Raw genomic sequence first — 20,305 nt, forward strand, 5'->3', positions numbered from 1 at the left:
TGGGCCCTGGGCTACCGCCCAGATTGATCCTATTATAATCCGCCCCTGGTATCGACGGTCATTAAGGTGTTAATGACCATATTGATAGCAGCTAAGGCATATAAGTGCATGGATTTGTGCATGTGGTACTCATACTCAATACTGAATAAATCAAGATGTTTTGAAAATTTCTTTTTTTTTTTCATTAATTGCATATAATTAACATATCTATTGATTCTGTGACATATTATTCCAAAACGTTTCCTTCTTGGCGTTGCAATTTCAATGTTGGGGAAGAAGTGTATATTTAAGCTGGGAAACCATGTCTTTGAGGTAAGGCAAGCTGATGAAAGCAGGAAGAGGAGGACTGCCTGAGGAGAAATGAAAGTAAAAGCAAGGGAACGAACAGGACAAGCAGAGGCGGCCGAGGAGAGGTAGGAACTGTGCTAGTTATCCCCAAACTATTCCTCCATTACACAACATTAGATACAACGCCATGTGTCTGTAGAGCCTGGACCCAGACTGTGCCAGGACTCCTTATATATCACCTAGTGTGAAGCACATGCATGTATTCTTATATACTGCAGCTTCCATGGAGACTATTGCCCCCATACTGTAGTCAAAGACCCTCCAAACCAAAGGCAGTCTGTTTCCTTATGTGCCTGCGACTGCTCCCACCTTTCATAGATATGCCTGGCATGTGTCCTGGTAACACTGGGTTTTCTATATCGACTTTGATACAGAATAGATTTATTACATGTTGCCTTTTTATGTCACTCCCACAATACATCTGCTTGGAGAAGACAAACATTTCCAGCCTTAAAATGTTCATTTTAAGGTTCACATTGCGTTAGTGGCAGTCCGCTTACGGGATCCGTTACATAGCGCCACTAACGCAATGTAACGGATCCGTTAGAGCACCCATTGACCGCAATGTATCGAACGCATCGCTAACGTATGCCATTTTTGGCATGCGTTAGCGATGTCCCGTTATTTTCTGATGGACCTCGAACGCTGTTTGCAGCGTTCAGGGTCCGTTCTTCACTAGCGCAGATCGGGCATCTGCGCTAGCGGGATCGCTAAACGCAATCCCTTTTTGTACATTGCGTTAGCGCATTCCGTTAGTGTATGCGCTAAACGGATTGCACTAACGCAATGTGAACCTAGCTGTGAACTTGTGAACTTAGGCTAATCTGACTGGCAGAGTCCTTAGCTCGTTAGTTTCTGGCATTAGGCATTTACACTGAGAAATGATTGTGAGCGAGTGTTTTTAATAGCACTTATTTCATGATAATCTTCGGTGTAAACATATTATTAAATGACTGCTGATTGGTTAATGTTTACCAATTGGTGGTCATTTCATGCCGTTGGTCACTCCATGTAAAGGGTCCCTAAGGTACTAAATAATTATTATTCTGTTTTGAATTTTGAATGTAAGAATTTTGGGATCGCCCCATATCTTTGAACAACTCTGCAGCTGGTGCTCTTGTATAAATGTACACCTACCTTGTTTGGCCACAAATAAGACTTTTTACTTGGAGTAGGCACCTGAACTTGAAACTGCAATTCCACAACACTGATTAAGACCCATTTATCCTATGATATGTACCATAACAGACCGGACAGGTCCGTTTTAATATTGACGGGTCATTGCCAAAATAGTATGTTATCCCCTAACTTATTGATCAATGGGGTCTGACCGTTAGGAGCCACAGTGATCCAAAAAAGTAAATCCTCTGTCTTGAATGGTTTGTCTATGCTCATGCATGGTTGACCACCTCTCTATTTATTGTCTGTTGGACTGCCGGGCTTAGCCAAGCACTGTACTTTTCATTCTCCGAAAGTCCCATAGACAATAAATGAGGGCGGAGGTTGAACATGTGCCCCTCAGCTCCATTCAAGACAGTGCTCTGCAGAGTCCAGTTGCTGGGTTCCAAACTCTCATCATCACAGAGGGTCAGATCACAGTGATCAGTTAGTTCTTTCCTATGGATACGGGATGACCTATGATTTGGGGAACAACCTTTTAATAAGTACATTTATTAATACATGAGCAGTGTGCCAGTCTGTCATCAGTACAGCATGTGCTAAGTGTATGGGCTCACTTTAGATGACAATCTGAATCTTTATAAGATATATAAGGTACTTTTTAGTTCTTTGAGGTTCTGCTGCTCATTATTTGGTAATATATGGCAGTGAACCCTAATATTTACCCATTATCAGGATATAGCTGCGTTCAAATCACGCATGTAAATCTGCATGTGTTCACTGAATGGCTATGGCTGAGACTACACAGCAAAGAAGGAGATAATTAACATGCTGCGGCTTGTAAACCCGCTCTGCGGGGGAGTGTACACAGCATCTGATAGAAGAACAGTGGGCACGGGATTCCTATAGATCCCACCCAGTGTGCTTGTAACCTAGAACACAGCGGTTTGGACGCTTTTCTGCTACATACAAGCAATCTGATCATTGCCTGTATGTAGCAGAGCCGATCAGACAACTGCAGCTTCTAGTCTCCCATGGAGACTAATGAAGTCTGCCAAGTGTTAAAAAAAAGTTGTAAAAAATATTTAAAAAAAATATATAAAAGTTCAAATCATCCCCTTTTTGCCCCATTCAAAATAAAAAATTTTAAAAATCAAACATACACATATTTGGTATCACCACGTTCAAAATCACCAATCTATAAAAATAATTAATCTGACTGGTAAACGGCATAGCAAAAAAAAAATCAAAACCCCAGAATTACGTTTTTTTGGTTGCCGCAAAATTGCATTAGAATGCAATAATGGGCGATCAAAAGATCGTATACACACTAAAATGGTACCATTAAAATCATCAGCTCGGTACGCAAAAAATAAGGCCTCACCCGACCCCAGATCACGAAAAATGGAGACACTACAGGTCTTGGAAAACGACGCAATTTTATTTTTTTTAACAAACTTTGGATTTTTTTTAAATAAAAAAGAACCTAGACATGATTGGTGTTTATGAACTCGTAAGGACCTGGAGAATCATAATGGCAGGGCAGTTTTAGCATTTGGTGAACGTAGTAAAAAAATAAATAAATAAAAAAAACAGTTGTGGAATTGCATTTTTCTTGCAATTTCACCGCGCTTAGAATTTTTTTCCCCATTTTCGAGTACATGATATGGTAAAACTAATCATGTTGTTCAAAAGTACAACTTGTCCCACCTAAAACAAGCCCTCACATGGTTCTATTGACGGAAAAATAAAAAAGTTATGGCTCTGGAAGGAAGGGGAAAGAAAAACAAACGCAAAAACAAAAACACGCTCAGTCATGAAGGGGTTAATACAATACAATATGATCCAACACACCCATTTAACTAATTTCATAAAAAAAAAAAGGTTTTCATACTTGCCTCTCATACGATCCCTTGCAGCTCCACTTTCATGTCCAGTGCGCATATGTGCTGGTGCGATGCAGTAATTGCGTAGGTGCTGTCACATGACCCCAGCTTGTCACTGAAGAGGTGGAGAGAGCTTGGAGCTGCACGGCCGTGTTGCTTCGGTAAAGCTCCCTGCCCCGACGAGATTGAGCCACAACCCACCCCTGCCCCTGGGGCCTGGTGAGCAAAAACAAAAAAGAGGAGGGCCCAGACTGGGTCCGAGACTCTGTTCTTTGCTTCTGCTCACCGGGCTCCATACACCAGTAAGGGTAGTAATGCCCTGATGGCGGCCCTGTATATCTTATCAATATCATTCAGATAAACTAAAGCTGAGCTAAGAAAGCAGTAAGAGATTTTAAGACATTTAAGTACTCATTTTATGCAATTTCTTACAAAACTAATATTTTATTTTTATGATGACAGATATTGCGGTCACACCAAAGATACGACGATGGCATCCGAGGCAGTCAAAAATGAGGTAAAATAGATGAAATATTCACAAACTTGTGACACTTTTTTGTGATTCTCAACCTCTACCTTATAAGGCTACATTACCATAATGAGATATTCGTGATATTTACTGCACCTATCATGTAAATTAGGTTACTTGCATTTTTTCATTGCGGTTGTGTGTGATTTTTACATGTGTTTTTATCACTTTTTGACGCTGCATTCTTGTCTCTTGTTGGTGTGTCATGTTTTAAATAAAGCTGCTTTATTTTTGATACTTTCTGGTATTTAGGTTTTAACAAAACTTTAATGACACAGTGATGTGCAGATTGCATACATTTTTTATGCGTTTCCGCAGCGTTTTTCACCTGCTGATTTTCCACAGCTAATTCAAGTCTATGGGAAAAATCTGCACATAACAATCAGTGTACCTGCAAGAGAAATTGACAAGTTGTGGATGTGAAACCTGCGCCGCAGGTCAGTTTCCAAGGCGTAAAAAAGCACAGTGGGCACGAGATTTCTATAAATCCCATCCACTGTACTGGAGCTGCGGTTTCGAGGCAGTGAAAACATGCAGCGTCAAAAACTCACCAAACACTCACTGTGGGCACACAGCCTAATGGTTTCCTGTGGATGATAGGAGTGGGATGGTAGTTTGTGATTGGAGCCTGGATTCAATACAGACCTCATATGCCACTGCGTTCATACAGCACCATACTTCTCTATAGTGGCCACGCTTCTGGGGGGAGAATACCAACAGAATGCGACATCTCAATGAATGTTTATTTTCCGATGGACAGATACATGAAGTACAGCAAGTGCCCAAAGATTTCTGTGGTTGTGTGCTGTATCACAGAACTTAATATTTGTATTGCCTTACTATTTAGATAAGAAGGTAAATACAGGTGCATCTCACAAAATTAGAATATCATCAAAAAGTTAATTTATTTCAGTTTTTCAATTCAAAAAGTGAAATTCATATATTTGATAGAGTCATTACAAACAGAGTGATCTATTTCAAGTGTTTATTTCTGTTAATGTTGATGATTATGGCTTACAGCCAATGAAAACCCAAAAGTCATTATATCAGTAAATTAGAATACTTCATAACACCAGCTTGAAGAAATGATTTTAAAATCCGAAATGTTGGCCTACTGAAATGTATGTTCAGTAAATGTACTCAATACTTGTTTCGCGCTCCTTTGGCATCAATTACTGCATCAATGCGGCGTGGCATGGAGGCGACCAGCCTGTGGCACTACTGAGGTGTTATGGAAGCACAGGTTCATTTGATAGCAGGCTTCAGTTTGTCTGCATTGTTGGGTCTGATGTCTCTCATCTTCCCCTTGACAATACCCCAGAGGCGTAGCTAGGGTTTTGGTTCAGGGGGGGCAAAGCTTCTGAGTGGGCCCCTAACCAGGTAACCTTGATTATAACTGGGTGACGCGCTCTAATAGTGGAGGAGAACCTCAGCAGATGACAGCGCTATTATTGAAGATGATCTCTATATAAAGACCAACATGGATATTACCGCCATATGGTCAGTAGTAGATACCAGTCCTACTGAACATGTAAGAGATCACAGCACAGTTACAGATAATCTCTTCATGTCTTTTCCATCTGGCCCAGACCGACATGACAACTTCTTCCAGCCCGGACTCGTCTGCAGAAAATACAACAGACACGTTTCACTTCTAATATTCCAGCCCCATCACCATCTATTCCCAACCTGCACAAACTCCTCATCCTACTGATACCCCAATACTGAGCCGCTGCTGACCTATGTGTCCCTATTACTGCACCTGATACCCCAATACTGAGCAGCTGCTGCCGTATGTGTCCCTATTACTGCACCTGATACCCCAATACTGAGCAGCTGCTGCCGTATGTGTCCCTATTACTGCACCAGATACCCCAATACTGAGCAGCTGCTGCTGTATGTGTCCCTACTACTTCACCTGATACCCAATACTGAGCAGCTGCTGCCGTATGTGTCCCTATTACTGCACCTGATACCCAATACTGAGCTGCTGCTGCCGTATGTGACCTTATTACTGCACCTGATACCCAATACTGAGCCGCTGCTGCTGTATGTGTCCCTATTACTGCCCCTGATGCCCCAATACTGAGCCGCTGCTGCCATATGTCCCTATTACTGCCCCTGATACCCCAATACTGAGCCGCTGGTGCCAGATGTGTCCCTATTACTGCACCTGATACCCCAATACTGAGCCACTGCTGCCGTATGTGTCCCTATTACTGCACCTGATACCCCAATACTGAGCCTCTGCTGCCGTATGTGTCCCTATTACTGCACCTGCTGTGTGGTTCTCTGTACCCTCTAAAGTAATGCCGGGTGCAAGTGCCCTAGAAAACAGTGCCCACATTTTGCCCCGTAGAAAGTAATCTTGCCCTGTGTGCCCCTTTGATAGTCACAGTAACCTGAGTTCCCCTATAACAATAAGTGCTCACTTTACATTTAATAATAATGTCCTCAGTCTCCCCCCTATACAGCTCCCCTATACACAGTATAATGCCCCCTAACTGTATAGTACCACCCACACAGTATACTGACCCCTTATTAGCCTCCAAACTGTTTGATAGCTCCAACACTATATGATGGCCCCCTCACTGTAATCCCCACACTGTATGATGCCCCTTCATTGTGTGATGGCCCCATAGATAACCTCCATATAGTATAATGTGCCAGATAGTCCTCAATATAGTACAAGGCAGCACCACATAGGCAGACCCTGTAGTATAAGACAGCACCCCTATCGGCAGACCCTGTAGTATAAGACAGTACCCCATAGGCAGACCCTGTAGTATAAGGCAGTACCCCATAGGCAGACCCTGTAGTATAAGACAGTACCCCATAGGCAGACCCTGTAGTATAAGACAGCACCCCATAGGCAGACCCTGTGTATAAGACAGCACCCCTATCGGCAGACCCTGTAGTATAAGGCAGCACCCCATAGGCAGACCCTGTAGTATTAAGCAGCACCCCCATAGGCAGATCCTGTATATAAGGCAGCATCCCCCATAGGCAGATACTGTATATAAGGCAGCACCCCCATAGACAGATCCCGTATATAAGGCAGCAGCCCCATAGGCAGATCCTGTATATAAGGCAGAACCCCCCCCAATAGGCAGATCCTGTATATAAGGTAGCACCCCCATAGCCAGATCCTGTATAAAAGGCAGCACCCCCTCCAACAGGCAGATCCTGTATATAAGGAAGCACCCCCCCAATAGGCAGATCCTGCAAATAAGGTAGCACCCCCCCAATAGGCAGATCATGTATATAAGGCAGCGCCCCCCCAATAGGCAGATCCTGTATATAAGGCAGCACCCCCCCAATAGGCAGATCATGTATATAAGGCAACAGTCCCCCCATAGCCAGATCCTGTATAAAAGGCAGCACCCTCTCTAATAGGCAGATCCTGTATATAAGGAAGCACCCCCCCAATAGGCAAATCCTGTATATAAGGCAGCACCCCCCCAATAGGCAGATCATGTATATAAGGCAGCACCCCCCCAATAGGAAGATCATGTATATAAGGCAGCACCCCTACAATAGGCAGATCCTGTAAATAAGGCAGCACCCCCCCAATAGGCAGATCATGTATATAAGGCAGCACCCCGCCAATAGGCAGATCCTGTAAATAAGGCAGCACACCCCCCAATAGGCAGATCCTGTAAATAAGGCAGCACCCCCCCAATAGGCAGATCCTGTAAATAAGGCAGCACCCCCCCCCCAATAGGCAGATCCTGTAAATAAGGCAGCACCCCCCCCAATAGGCAGATCCTGTAAATAAGGCAGCACTCCCCCCCCCCCCAAATAGGCAGATCATATAAATAAGGCAGCACTCCCCCCCAAATAGGCAGATCATGCATATAAGGCAGCACTCCCCCCCTCCCCCCAAATAGGCAGATCATGCATATAAGGCAGCACTCCCCCCATAGGCAGATCCTATAAATAAACAAATACTCACCTCTCTTCCTCCTTGTTCCAGCGGCGCTCCCTGCTCCCGCTCATCTACTGACAGCGGGCGCCGGACAGTGACGTCATCGCGCCCGCTGTCAGTGTCAATGCGGTGAGCTGTATTGGCTAGATGCCGATACAGCTCACATTGCGATAACGGGCGGTGGGCCCACTGCTGGCACCGGCCCCCCCGCCTGCTCAGGGGCCCTATAGCGGCAGAGCAGGGAGATCGATTCTCCCTACCCGGTCGCAGAATGTAACGGCATCGGGACGCTGCGCGCGCCGATGCAGTTGCAGTAGCGTAGCTCCAGGTGGGCCCCCTCAGAGCGCGGCCCCCTCTGCCCCCCTGGTAGCTACGCTACTGCAATACCCCATAGATTCTCTATGGGGTTCAGGTTAGGCGAGTTTGCTGGCCAATCAAGTACAGTGATACTGTTGTTTTTAAACCAGCTATTGGTACTTTTGGCAGTGTGGACAGGTGCCAAGTCCTGCTGGAGAATGAACTTTCCATTTCCAAAAAGCTTGTCTGCAGAGGGAAGCATGAAGTGCTCTAAAATTTCCTGGCAGACAGCTGTGCTGACTTTGGTCTTGATAAAACACAGTGAACCTACACCAGCAGATGACATGGCTCCCCAAACCATCACTGATTGTGCAAACTTCACACTAGACCACAAGCAGCTTGGATTGTGTGCCTCTCCACTCTTCCTCCAGGCTCAGGGACCTTGATTTCCCCCTTGATGGCCCCATACAGATAGTTGCCCCATATAATGCTGTACATGGCCCCATAAGATGCTCCATACAGATATTTGCCCCATATAATGCTGCACATGGCCCCATAAGATGCTACATAAGATGCCCCATACAGATATTTGCCCCATATAATGCTGCACATGGCCCCATACAGATATTTGCCCCATATAATGCTACACATGGCCCCATAAGATGCTCCGTACAGATAATTGCCCCATATAATGCTGCACAAGGCCCCATAAGATGCTACATACAGACATTTGGCCCATATAACGCTGCACATGGCCCCATAAGATGCTCCATAGAGATATTTGCCCCATATAATGCTGCACATGGCCCCATACAAATATTTGCCCCATATAATGCTGCACATGGCCCCATAAGATGCTCCATACAGATAACTGCCCCATATAATGCTGCACATGGCCCCATAAGATGCTCCATACAGATAACTGCCCCATATAATGCTGCACATGGCCCCATAGAGATATTTGCCCCATATAATGCTGCACATGGCCCCATACAAATATTTGCCCCATATAATGCTGCACATGGCCCCATAAGATGCTCCATACAGATAATTGCCCAATATAACGCTGCACATGGCCCCATAAGATGATCCATACAGATAACTGCCCCATATAATGCTGCACATGGCCCCATAAGATGCTACATACAGACATTTGGCCCATATAACGCTGCACATGGCCCCATAAGATGCTCCATAGAGATATTTGCCCCATATAATGCTGCACATGGCCCCATACAAATATTTGCCCCATATAATGCTGCACATGGCCCCATAAGATGCTCCATACAGATAACTGCCCCATATAATGCTGCACATGGCCCCATAAGATGCTCCATACAGATAACTGCCCCATATAATGCTGCACATGGCCCCATAGAGATATTTGCCCCATATAATGCTGCACATGGCCCCATACAAATATTTGCCCCATATAATGCTGCACATGGCCCCATAAGATGCTCCATACAGATAATTGCCCAATATAACGCTGCACATGGCCCCATAAGATGATCCATACAGATAATTGCCCCACATAATTTTGTTCCGAGTTTTGTCTTCTCAACTATTTTAGAAAGTACTTATCATCATGTAAATTTTGTATTTATGCATTTTGGACATTGTTGTTGTTTAGAACTATCGTTTTTATACGATTTAGCAACTAGTTCTTTTCGTGTTCTATATATTTCTTGTTTTATGTATAGCCAAAGTATATATATGTGTTTTTTTCTGTTACATTTTTTTCTCTGCCTGTTCTGTGAATTCTCTCGTCTTATGTGGTTAATTTGTGGTCCACTCTTACCATCAGGTGTTTCCACTTCTAGGAGACTACTTTCCTAATTAATTATCGCACCGGTGTGCCTACCGGATGCTAATATAAAAAGCACTGAACAGGCTATACACTAGATATCATGATTAAGGGTGCTTTGCCACCTGAAACGCGTAGATAGTGTTTTTTTATCTATTTTGTGCTGATGTTTTATCCTCTGCTCTCTATAAAACCAGGGATTCAAGCTTCAGGAGGCTAATTTGCATATTCCAGGTGCCTTCTGGGAGAAGCGAAGTCTCCCTAAGCTAGAAGATCGTTGGGTACAGCCGGGACCAGCTGCTTCGAAAGCATCACCAAACCAGGGATTCAAGCTTCAGGAGGCTAATTTGCATATTCCAGGTGCCTTCTGGGAGAAGCGAAGTCTCCCTAAGCTAGAAGATCGTTGGGTACAGCCGGGACCAGCTGCTTCGAAAGCATCACCAAACCAGGGATTCAAGCTTCAGGAGGCTAATTTGCATATTCCAGGTGCCTTCTGGGAGAAGCGAAGTCTCCCTAAGCTAGAAGATCGTTGGGTACAGCCGGGACCAGCTGCTTCGAAAGCATCACCAAACCAGGGATTCAAGCTTCAGGAGGCTAATTTGCATATTCCAGGTGCCTTCTGGGAGAAGCGAAGTCTCCCTAAGCTAGAAGATCGTTGGGTACAGCCGGGACCAGCTGCTTCGAAAGCATCACCAAACCAGGGATTCAAGCTTCAGGAGGCTAATTTGCATATTCCAGGTGCCTTCTGGGAGAAGCGAAGTCTCCCTAAGCTAGAAGATCGTTGGGTACAGCCGGGACCAGCTGCTTCGAAAGCATCACCAAACCAGGGATTCAAGCTTCAGGAGGCTAATTTGCATATTCCAGGTGCCTTCTGGGAGAAGCGAAGTCTCCCTAAGCTAGAAGATCGTTGGGTACAGCCGGGACCAGCTGCTTCGAAAGCATCACCAAACCAGGGATTCAAGCTTCAGGAGGCTAATTTGCATATTCCAGGTGCCTTCTGGGAGAAGCGAAGTCTCCCTAAGCTAGAAGATCGTTGGGTACAGCCGGGACCAGCTGCTTCGAAAGCATCACCAAACCAGGGATTCAAGCTTCAGGAGGCTAATTTGCATATTCCAGGTGCCTTCTGGGAGAAGCGAAGTCTCCCTAAGCTAGAAGATCGTTGGGTACAGCCGGGACCAGCTGCTTCGAAAGCATCACCAAACCAGGGATTCAAGCTTCAGGAGGCTAATTTGCATATTCCAGGTGCCTTCTGGGAGAAGCGAAGTCTCCCTAAGCTAGAAGATCGTTGGGTACAGCCGGGACCAGCTGCTTCGAAAGCATCACCAAACCAGGGATTCAAGCTTCAGGAGGCTAATTTGCATATTCCAGGTGCCTTCTGGGAGAAGCGAAGTCTCCCTAAGCTAGAAGATCGTTGGGTACAGCCGGGACCAGCTGCTTCGAAAGCATCACCAAACCAGGGATTCAAGCTTCAGGAGGCTAATTTGCATATTCCAGGTGCCTTCTGGGAGAAGCGAAGTCTCCCTAAGCTAGAAGATCGTTGGGTACAGCCGGGACCAGCTGCTTCGAAAGCATCACCAAACCAGGGATTCAAGCTTCAGGAGGCTAATTTGCATATTCCAGGTGCCTTCTGGGAGATGCGAAGTCTCCCTAAGCTAGAAAATCGTTGGGTACAGCCGGGACCAGCTGCTTCGAAAGCATCACCAAACCAGGGATTCAAGCTTCAGGAGGCTAATTTGCATATTCCAGGTGCCTTCTGGGAGAAGCGAAGTCTCCCTAAGCTAGAAGATCGTTGGGTACAGCCGGGACCAGCTGCTTCGAAAGCATCACCAAACCAGGGATTCAAGCTTCAGGAGGCTAATTTGCATATTCCAGGTGCCTTCTGGGAGAAGCGAAGTCTCCCTAAGCTAGAAGATCGTTGGGTACAGCCGGGACCAGCTGCTTCGAAAGCATCACCAAACCAGGGATTCAAGCTTCAGGAGGCTAATTTGCATATTCCAGGTGCCTTCTGGGAGAAGCGAAGTCTCCCTAAGCTAGAAGATCGTTGGGTACAGCCGGGACCAGCTGCTTCGAAAGCATCACCAAACCAATTTTTGCCTGTAGGACATTATTGCAAGAGAGCTTGGCTGAGTAGATTACACAAGAAGGAAAACACACAGCAAGTCAGCAGGATCTAGGAGCAACATGGCAGATGTGACAACCTACATGGTGAGCTGCAGCATGTGCTACATGTTCACAGATCGACCAGAAGAAGAATCCAATTTCACCTGTCAGAAGTGTAGACTAGTGGCCCTTTTAGAAGAAAAGGTGCGGGGTCTGGAAGAAAGAATAGCAACTTTGAAACTCATCAAAGAGAATGAAGACTTTCTAGACAGAACAGAAGCATCTCTACTGGTCACAGAAGGTGAAAAAAGTGTCAGAGAACCTCCAAAAGCAGATGAGTGGAAGCATGTGACCAAAAGAAGCAAGAAGACCATGGAGAAATCACCAACCACACAACTGAAGAACCGATATCAAATCTTTGTAGAGGATGAAGATGGCACACCTAAGAATGAAGCAATACCAGCAAGCAAAAAAGAAAAGGGCACACAGCAACAAGTGACAGCAAAAAGTACAGCCAAGAAGCAACGAAGAGTGGTGGTGGTGGGAGACTCACTACTGAGAGGCACAGAAGCAGCCATCTGCAGACCGGACATAACTGCAAGAGAAGTATGCTGCCTTCCAGGTGCGATGATCAAGGATGTGACCGATAGGATACCAAAGCTCTTCAGCTCCAAGGACGTCCACCCATTTCTTCTGATACATGTTGGCACCAATGACACGGCAAGGAAGGACCTACCGACAATCTGCAAGGACTTTGAAGAGTTGGGGAAGAAAGTAAAGGAACTGGATGCACAGGTAGTTTTTTCTTCTATCCTTCCAGTAGACGGGCATGGCACCAGGAGATGGAACAGGATCCTTGATGCAAACAACTGGCTAAGACGATGGTGCAGACAACAAGGATTCGGATTCCTGGACCACGGTGTGAATTACTGGTATGATGGACTCCTCGCCAGAGACGGACTACACCTCAACAAACCTGGGAAACACACATTCGCCAGAAGACTCGCTACACTCATCAGGAGGGCGTTAAACTAGAAGAAGAGGGGACGGGAAGAAAAACATTAGACTCGAACAAAGACGACCCAGGAAAACATACTCTGAAGGGAGGTAAGAACATTTCTAAAACAATCCACAGTGAGGAGATTGGAACAAAACAAAATCCTCTAAACTGCATGCTTGCAAACGCCAGAAGCCTGACAAACAAGATGGAAGAACTAGAAGCAGAAATATCTACAGGTAACTTTGACATAGTGGGAATAACCGAGACATGGTTAGATGAAGGCTATGACTGGGCAGTTAACTTACAGGGTTACAGTCTGTTTAGAAACGATCGTAAAAATCGGAGAGGAGGAGGGGTTTGTCTCTATGTAAAGTCTTGTCTAAAGTCCACTTTAAGGGAGGATATTAGCGAAGGAAATGAGGATGTCGAGTCCATATGGGTCGAAATTCATGGAGGGAAAAATGGTAACAAAATTCTCATTGGGGTCTGTTACAAACCCCCAAATATAACAGAAAGCATGGAAAGTCTACTTCTAAAGCAGATAGATGAAGCTGCAACCCATAATGAGGTCCTGGTTATGGGGGACTTTAACTACCCGGATATTAACTGGGAAACAGAAACCTGTGAAACCCATAAAGGCAACAGGTTTCTGCTAATAACCAAGAAAAATTATCTTTCACAATTGGTGCAGAATCCAACCAGAGGAGCAGCACTTTTAGACCTAATACTATCTAATAGACCTGACAGAATAACAAATCTGCAGGTGGTCGGGCATTTAGGAAATAGCGACCACAATATTGTGCAGTTTCACCTGTCTTTCACTAGGGGGACTTGTCAGGGAGTCACAAAAACATTGAACTTTAGGAAGACAAAGTTTGAACAGCTTAGAGATGCCCTTAATCTGGTAGACTGGGACAATATCCTCAGAAATAAGAATACAGATAATAAATGGGAAATGTTTAAGAACATCCTAAATAGGCAGTGTAAGCGGTTTATACCTTGTGGGAATAAAAGGACTAGAAATAGGAAAAACCCAATGTGGCTAAACAAAGAAGTAAGACAGGCAATTAACAGTAAAAAGAAAGCATTTGCACTACTAAAGCAGGATGGCACCATTGAAGCTCTAAAAAACTATAGGGAGAAAAATACTTTATCTAAAAAACTAATTAAAGCTGCCAAAAAGGAAACAGAGAAGCACATTGCTAAGGAGAGTAAAACTAATCCCAAACTGTTCTTCAACTATATCAATAGTAAAAGAATAAAAACTGAAAATGTAGGCCCCTTAAAAAATAGTGAGGAAAGAATGGTTGTAGATGACGAGGAAAAAGCTAACATATTAAACACCTTCTTCTCCACGGTATTCACGGTGGAAAATGAAATGCTAGGTGAAATCCCAAGAAACAATGAAAACCCTATATTAAGGGTCACCAATCTAACCCAAGAAGAGGTGCGAAACCGGCTAAATAAGATTAAAATAGATAAATCTCCGGGGCCGGATGGCATACACCCACGAGTACTAAGAGAACTAAGTAATGTAATAGATAAACCATTATTTCTTATTTTTAGTGACTCTATAGCGACAGGGTCTGTTCCGCAGGACTGGCGCATAGCAAATGTGGTGCCAATATTCAAAAAGGGCTCTAAAAGTGAACCTGGAAATTATAGGCCAGTAAGTCTAACCTCTATTGTTGGTAAAATATTTGAAGGGTTTCTGAGGGATGTTATTCTGGATTATCTCAATGAGAATAACTGTTTAACTCCATATCAGCATGGGTTTATGAGAAATCGCTCCTGTCAAACCAATCTAATCAGTTTTTATGAAGAGGTAAGCTATAGGCTGGACCATGGTGAGTCATTGGACGTGGTATATCTCGATTTTTCCAAAGCGTTTGATACCGTGCCGCACAAGAGGTTGGTACACAAAATGAGAATGCTTGGTCTGGGGGAACATGTGTGTAAATGGGTTAGTAACTGGCTTAGTGATAGAAAGCAGAGGGTGGTTATAAATGGTATAGTCTCTAACTGGGTCGCTGTGACCAGTGGGGTACCGCAGGGGTCAGTATTGGGACCTGTTCTCTTCAACATATTCATTAATGATCTGGTAAAAGGTTTACACAGTAAAATATCGATATTTGCAGATGATACAAAACTATGTAAAGCAGTTAATACAAGAGAAGATAGTATTCTGCTACAGATGGATCTGGATAAGTTGGAAACTTGGGCTGAAAGGTGGCAGATGAGGTTTAACAATGATAAATGTAAGGTTATACACATGGGAAGAGGGAATCAATATCACCATTACACACTGAACGGGAAACCACTGGGTAAATCTGACAGGGAGAAGGACTTGGGGATCCTAGTTAATGATAAACTTACCTGGAGCAGCCAGTGCCAGGCAGCAGCTGCCAAGGCAAACAGGATCATGGGGTGCATTAAAAGAGGTCTGGATACACATGATGAGAGCATTATACTGCCTCTGTACAAATCCCTAGTTAGACCGCACATGGAGTACTGTGTCCAGTTTTGGGCACCGGTGCTCAGGAAGGATATAATGGAACTAGAGAGAGTACAAAGGAGGGCAACAAAATTAATAAAGGGGATGGGAGAACTACAATACCCAGATAGATTAGCGAAATTAGGATTATTTAGTCTAGAAAAAAGACGACTGAGGGGCGATCTAATAACCATGTATAAGTATATAAGGGGACAATACAAATATCTCGCTGAGGATCTGTTTATACCAAGGAAGGTGACGGGCACAAGGGGGCATTCTTTGCGTCTGGAGGAGAGAAGGTTTTTCCACCAACATAGAAGAGGATTCTTTACTGTTAGGGCAGTGAGAATCTGGAATTGCTTGCCTGAGGAGGTGGTGATGGCGAACTCAGTCGAGGGGTTCAAGAGAGGCCTGGATGTCTTCCTGGAGCAGAACAATATTGTATCATACAATTATTAGGTTCTGTAGAAGGACGTAGATCTGGGTATTTATTATGATGGAATATAGGCTGAACTGGATGGACAAATGTCTTTTTTCGGCCTTACTAACTATGTTACTATGTTACTATGTTATATGAAGTGAATAAAATACCAAGTTTTTACTTTTCACTGTCTCGTCGAGCTGGAATTCCTTTTCTTTTCCTGGTACCATATAATTGTTAAAAAAAAAAAAGATTAAAATAAAAAATCTTGATATTCTCACCTTCCAGCATCCCGTGCAGCTTTCCTGCTCCTCGCGACGCTCAGCTCCCAGTAATGCATTGCGAAAATTACCTGTGATGACATAGCGGTCTCGCGAGACTGCACGTCATCTGGGATCATGCCACAAAGCATTACTGGGACCAGAGCATCGCAAAGAGCGGGAAGCATGCCGGGGGACGCCGGAAGGTGAGAATATCATGATTTTTTATTTTTTTAAATTATTTTTAACACTATCTTTTACTATTGATGCTGCATAGGCAGCATCAATAGTAAAAAGTTGATCACACTTGTCAAACACTATGCCTGACAAGTGTGACCAACCTGTCAATCACGTTTTCCAAGCGATCTGTAGCATCGCTTGGAAAACGCTAGCATTTTGCAAGCCAATTATGCTTGCAAAACGGTAGTTTTCTGCGGGAATATGCATGCCAATTCCGCATGCGATATACCCGCTGCAGGAGTTGAAGAATTTCCCACGAAATTTCTGCGGCAATTCTGCAATGTGTGCACTTAGCCTAAATATGTCATATGCATGCTTACAGCCATATTCTGACTAGCCTGCATAACCTCACTCAATATACTTGCATTGAAGGAGGCAAGATGCGTCTCAGAATTATGCCTTAGCGCCGTTTTTTAATGCCGCTGAGAAATACGGTAAGTGTATAGCGCCCCCAGTGTCGGAACTTCTCCGAGGTCTCGGCTTCCGGGGGTAGCCGAGACCCCAAAGAACATGATACAGTCATGGCCAAAAGTATTGACACCCCTGCAATTCTGTCAGATAATACTCATTTTCTTCCTCAAAATGTTTGGAAACACAAATTATTTGGTATTATTATCTTCATTTAATTTGTCTTAAATGAAAAAACACAAAAGAGAATGAAGCAAAAAGCAAAACATTGATCATTTCACACAAAACTCCAAAAATGGGCCAGACAAAATTATTGGCACCCTCAGCCCAATACTTGGTTGTACAATCTTTAGCCAAAATAACTGCGACCAACCGCTTGCGGTAACTATCAGTGAGTTTCTTACAATGCTCTGCTGGAATTTTAGACCATTCTTGTTTGGCAAACTGCTCCAGGTCCCTGATATTTGAAGGGTGCCTTCTCCAAACTACCATTTTTAGATCTCTCCACAGGTGTTCTATGGGATTCAGGTCTGGACTCATTGCTGGCCACCTTAGAAGTCGCCAGTGCTTTCTCTCAAAACATTTTCTAGTGCTTTTTGAAGTGTGCTTTGGGTCATTGTCCTGCTGGAAGACCCATGACCTCTGAGGGAGACCCTTTACCTCTAACCGCTTTGCGTGGAGCTGAGCTTTTCTGCTAGAATATGCACACTTTCTAGGGGGCGCACTGTTCTAACCATCCATCTCCCTTGATGCGATAGCGGGGTGCCAAATTAGTTGACATGACAGCCAAGGGTCTACTAAAGACTCCCGTGATTGTCATTTTTACTATATACAGAAGTACTATGGTATTGCTGTATATAGCATAAGCGATCAAATAAATGCAGGTTCAAGTCCCCTGAAGGGGGCTAACAAATACAATAAAATGTTAAAAAGTACGTTGAAAAAAATGATTAAAGAGCAGTGTATATTGTCTACATATACATGTTTGGGGACATTTTAAGTTCTCTTTATGTTAAGTTCTTTTTAATGTTGCATATTTTTGCTGCTCAAAAAATGCAGCATCTTACAGTTCCAGCAAAGTGGGTGAGATTGCATATTTTCCCCTTCAAGTTGCATTAGATGCAGAAAATTTGCAGGTAAAATAACGATTTGCGGTTTTAGAGCGTTTTCCACAGCGGAAACGTACTAAAAACACATGTAATTTATAAATGACTGTTTGCTCAAAGCGAAGTATCAGGAAGTATCTATAACAAAGTATCTTTATTTAAAACATGATTTACCAACAACAGACAAAAACTACAACATGAAAAAGTGATAAAAAAGTGCACAAAGAAGTGCAGTGAAAAAAACGCAACTAACCTAACTCCGCTAAAAGCTGCCGAAAATCTGCAACTTCAAAAACTCACAAAATAGTCATTGTGGGAACAAACCCATAGGACTCTGCCCGCACAATATGACTGATCAAACTAAGCCACTCAGTGCATCACGGGTCCAATCATTTACGGTATATACACCTTCCCATGGGCTTGTTTTCCCTCTATCTCCTCCTCCCCTTGGATTGACAGCTTTGGCTTCCTAGGGCCAGAGAAGGGTGGAGAGACAGAAACCAAGCAGATGGGAAGGTGAATGTAAATGATTGGCCTCCATCAAACACTAGGTGCCCATACTTGGTTGAACAGTCATTCTATGCTAACAGAGTCCCTTTAAGCTTTTCTTATTTAAGGCCATGCTCCCACATATCCAAAACATAGAATTTTTTTTAAAAAACAATTACTTTATTAGCTATCTACTAGTGATAAGCGAGTATACTCATTGCTTGGGTTTCCCCGAGCACGCTCGGGTGGTCTCTGCGTATTTGTAAGTGCTCAGAGATTTAGTTTTTGTTGGCTCAGCTGCATGATTTACAGCTGATAGCCAGCCTGAGCACATGTGGGGGTTGCCTGGTTGCTAGGGAATCCCCACATGTATTCAAGCTGTCTGTCAGCTGTAATGCATTCAGCTGTGGCGACGCAAACAATCTCCGAACACTTACAAATACTTGGAGACCACCCGAGCATGCTCGGGGAAACCCAAGCAACGAGTATACTCGCTCATCACTAATACCTACTAAAAATTACCAACAAACCAAAAACACAATAATGATATATATGTATAGATCTGAACCCTATTGTGATACTAATGCACCCCTAACCTTTTATCTGCCTAAGGCCGGGGTCACACTTGTGAGTGTGATGCGAGAAACTCACCTCAATACCCGGCACTGCCGCCGGCACTGCAATATTCGCCTGTTAAGGTCACCCCTCCTTGTTTTGATCCTAATATCTTCAATAATGCAAAAGGAAATATCTCCAATCCTACCACCATGTACCTGATTTACGTGTCGACCAATGGGAGCATCCCGTTGATGTCTAATATCGCCTAGGTGTATACACTTTCACCCACCTTTTTCAATCCTTCAGCCAATTTAATTTATATTTTATTAACACCTTATACTGAATGACTGTCTTATTTTTGGTTATCATTAGTACAGTGTAGGGTTTTCTAGGGCTGATTAGGGACAGCCGCCGTGGAGCAGGGCACCATTTCTCATTTCTATATAGGGTGCCAACCTTCTGCACTTAAAAAAAGAAAGTGCATTCATTACATGTATATATTTAGGTTCCTCACAGAAGTCTACTGGAAAAAACTGCACCAAATATTGCATAGTTCAATGGTAATTTTACAGCCATAGTGGGCATGAGTTTTCATTAGAAACACATCCACATTACTTGAATTTCTAACAGCAGTGGATTGTCTCTACAAATAAATAAAGAAGCAGCATCTACGCTGCATGGGAACATGGAATAAAGCCACATTCAGGGTTTTGGACGTACAAGAAAAATGGACTGAGTTTCATCAGAGTGTGATCAGAGTTTCATCAGGTTTTGTCACTCATTAGGAAATAAAAATGTTTCTCCCCCTTCTCCTATCAGTCAGTGAAGACGGACAGCTATCAGAGTGCTATCTGATTTTATCACTGACCTGTAGACTCTTTGCTGATCCAACAATTGGATCAATATCAGACATGTCTGTGATTTAGCATGGACCTCTTGGTCCAGAAAAAAAAACACTGACGTGTGAATAGCCTCATAGACTATCACAGGTACTAGTGCTGTCCGAAAAAACATGGATTGTTCTCATAGGTGAAAAACTGACATGTGAATGAACCCTAAGGCCTCTTTCACACTTCAGTTGTGTGGCGTCAGTTATGTCCGACATTGTGGCGGATCGACGGATCAGCTGCCTTGATCCGTTAAAAAAACAGATCCGTTAGAACCGTTGCGACCGTTTTTACATCCGTTGTAACCGTTGTTTGACGGATCCGTTTTTTAAAAGGGGAGGATTTCAATGTGATTGGCTACTGGAAACTACTGGAAAACTATATATAGCGTGTATTTACACCACATCTTTGAAAGGTTGTAGAGAAAG

General features: G+C 43.8%; 1 protein-coding gene across 1 annotated transcript in view; it reads left to right on the forward strand.

The window, feature by feature from the left end:
* The first annotated feature begins 333 nt into the window (after positions 1-333).
* IFI35 (interferon induced protein 35) overlaps positions 334-20,305 on the forward strand; it is a 118,467-nt gene continuing 98,495 nt past the window's right edge. The window contains exons 1-2 of the mRNA XM_069751882.1: positions 334-413; positions 3,816-3,870. Coding sequence (XP_069607983.1) covers positions 361-413; positions 3,816-3,870 — 108 coding nt within the window. The 5' untranslated portion in view covers positions 334-360. The remainder of the gene's footprint in view (positions 414-3,815; positions 3,871-20,305) is intronic.

Source organism: Ranitomeya imitator, chromosome 2, assembly GCF_032444005.1.
Source record: "Ranitomeya imitator isolate aRanImi1 chromosome 2, aRanImi1.pri, whole genome shotgun sequence".
NCBI lineage: Eukaryota > Metazoa > Chordata > Amphibia > Anura > Dendrobatidae > Ranitomeya > Ranitomeya imitator.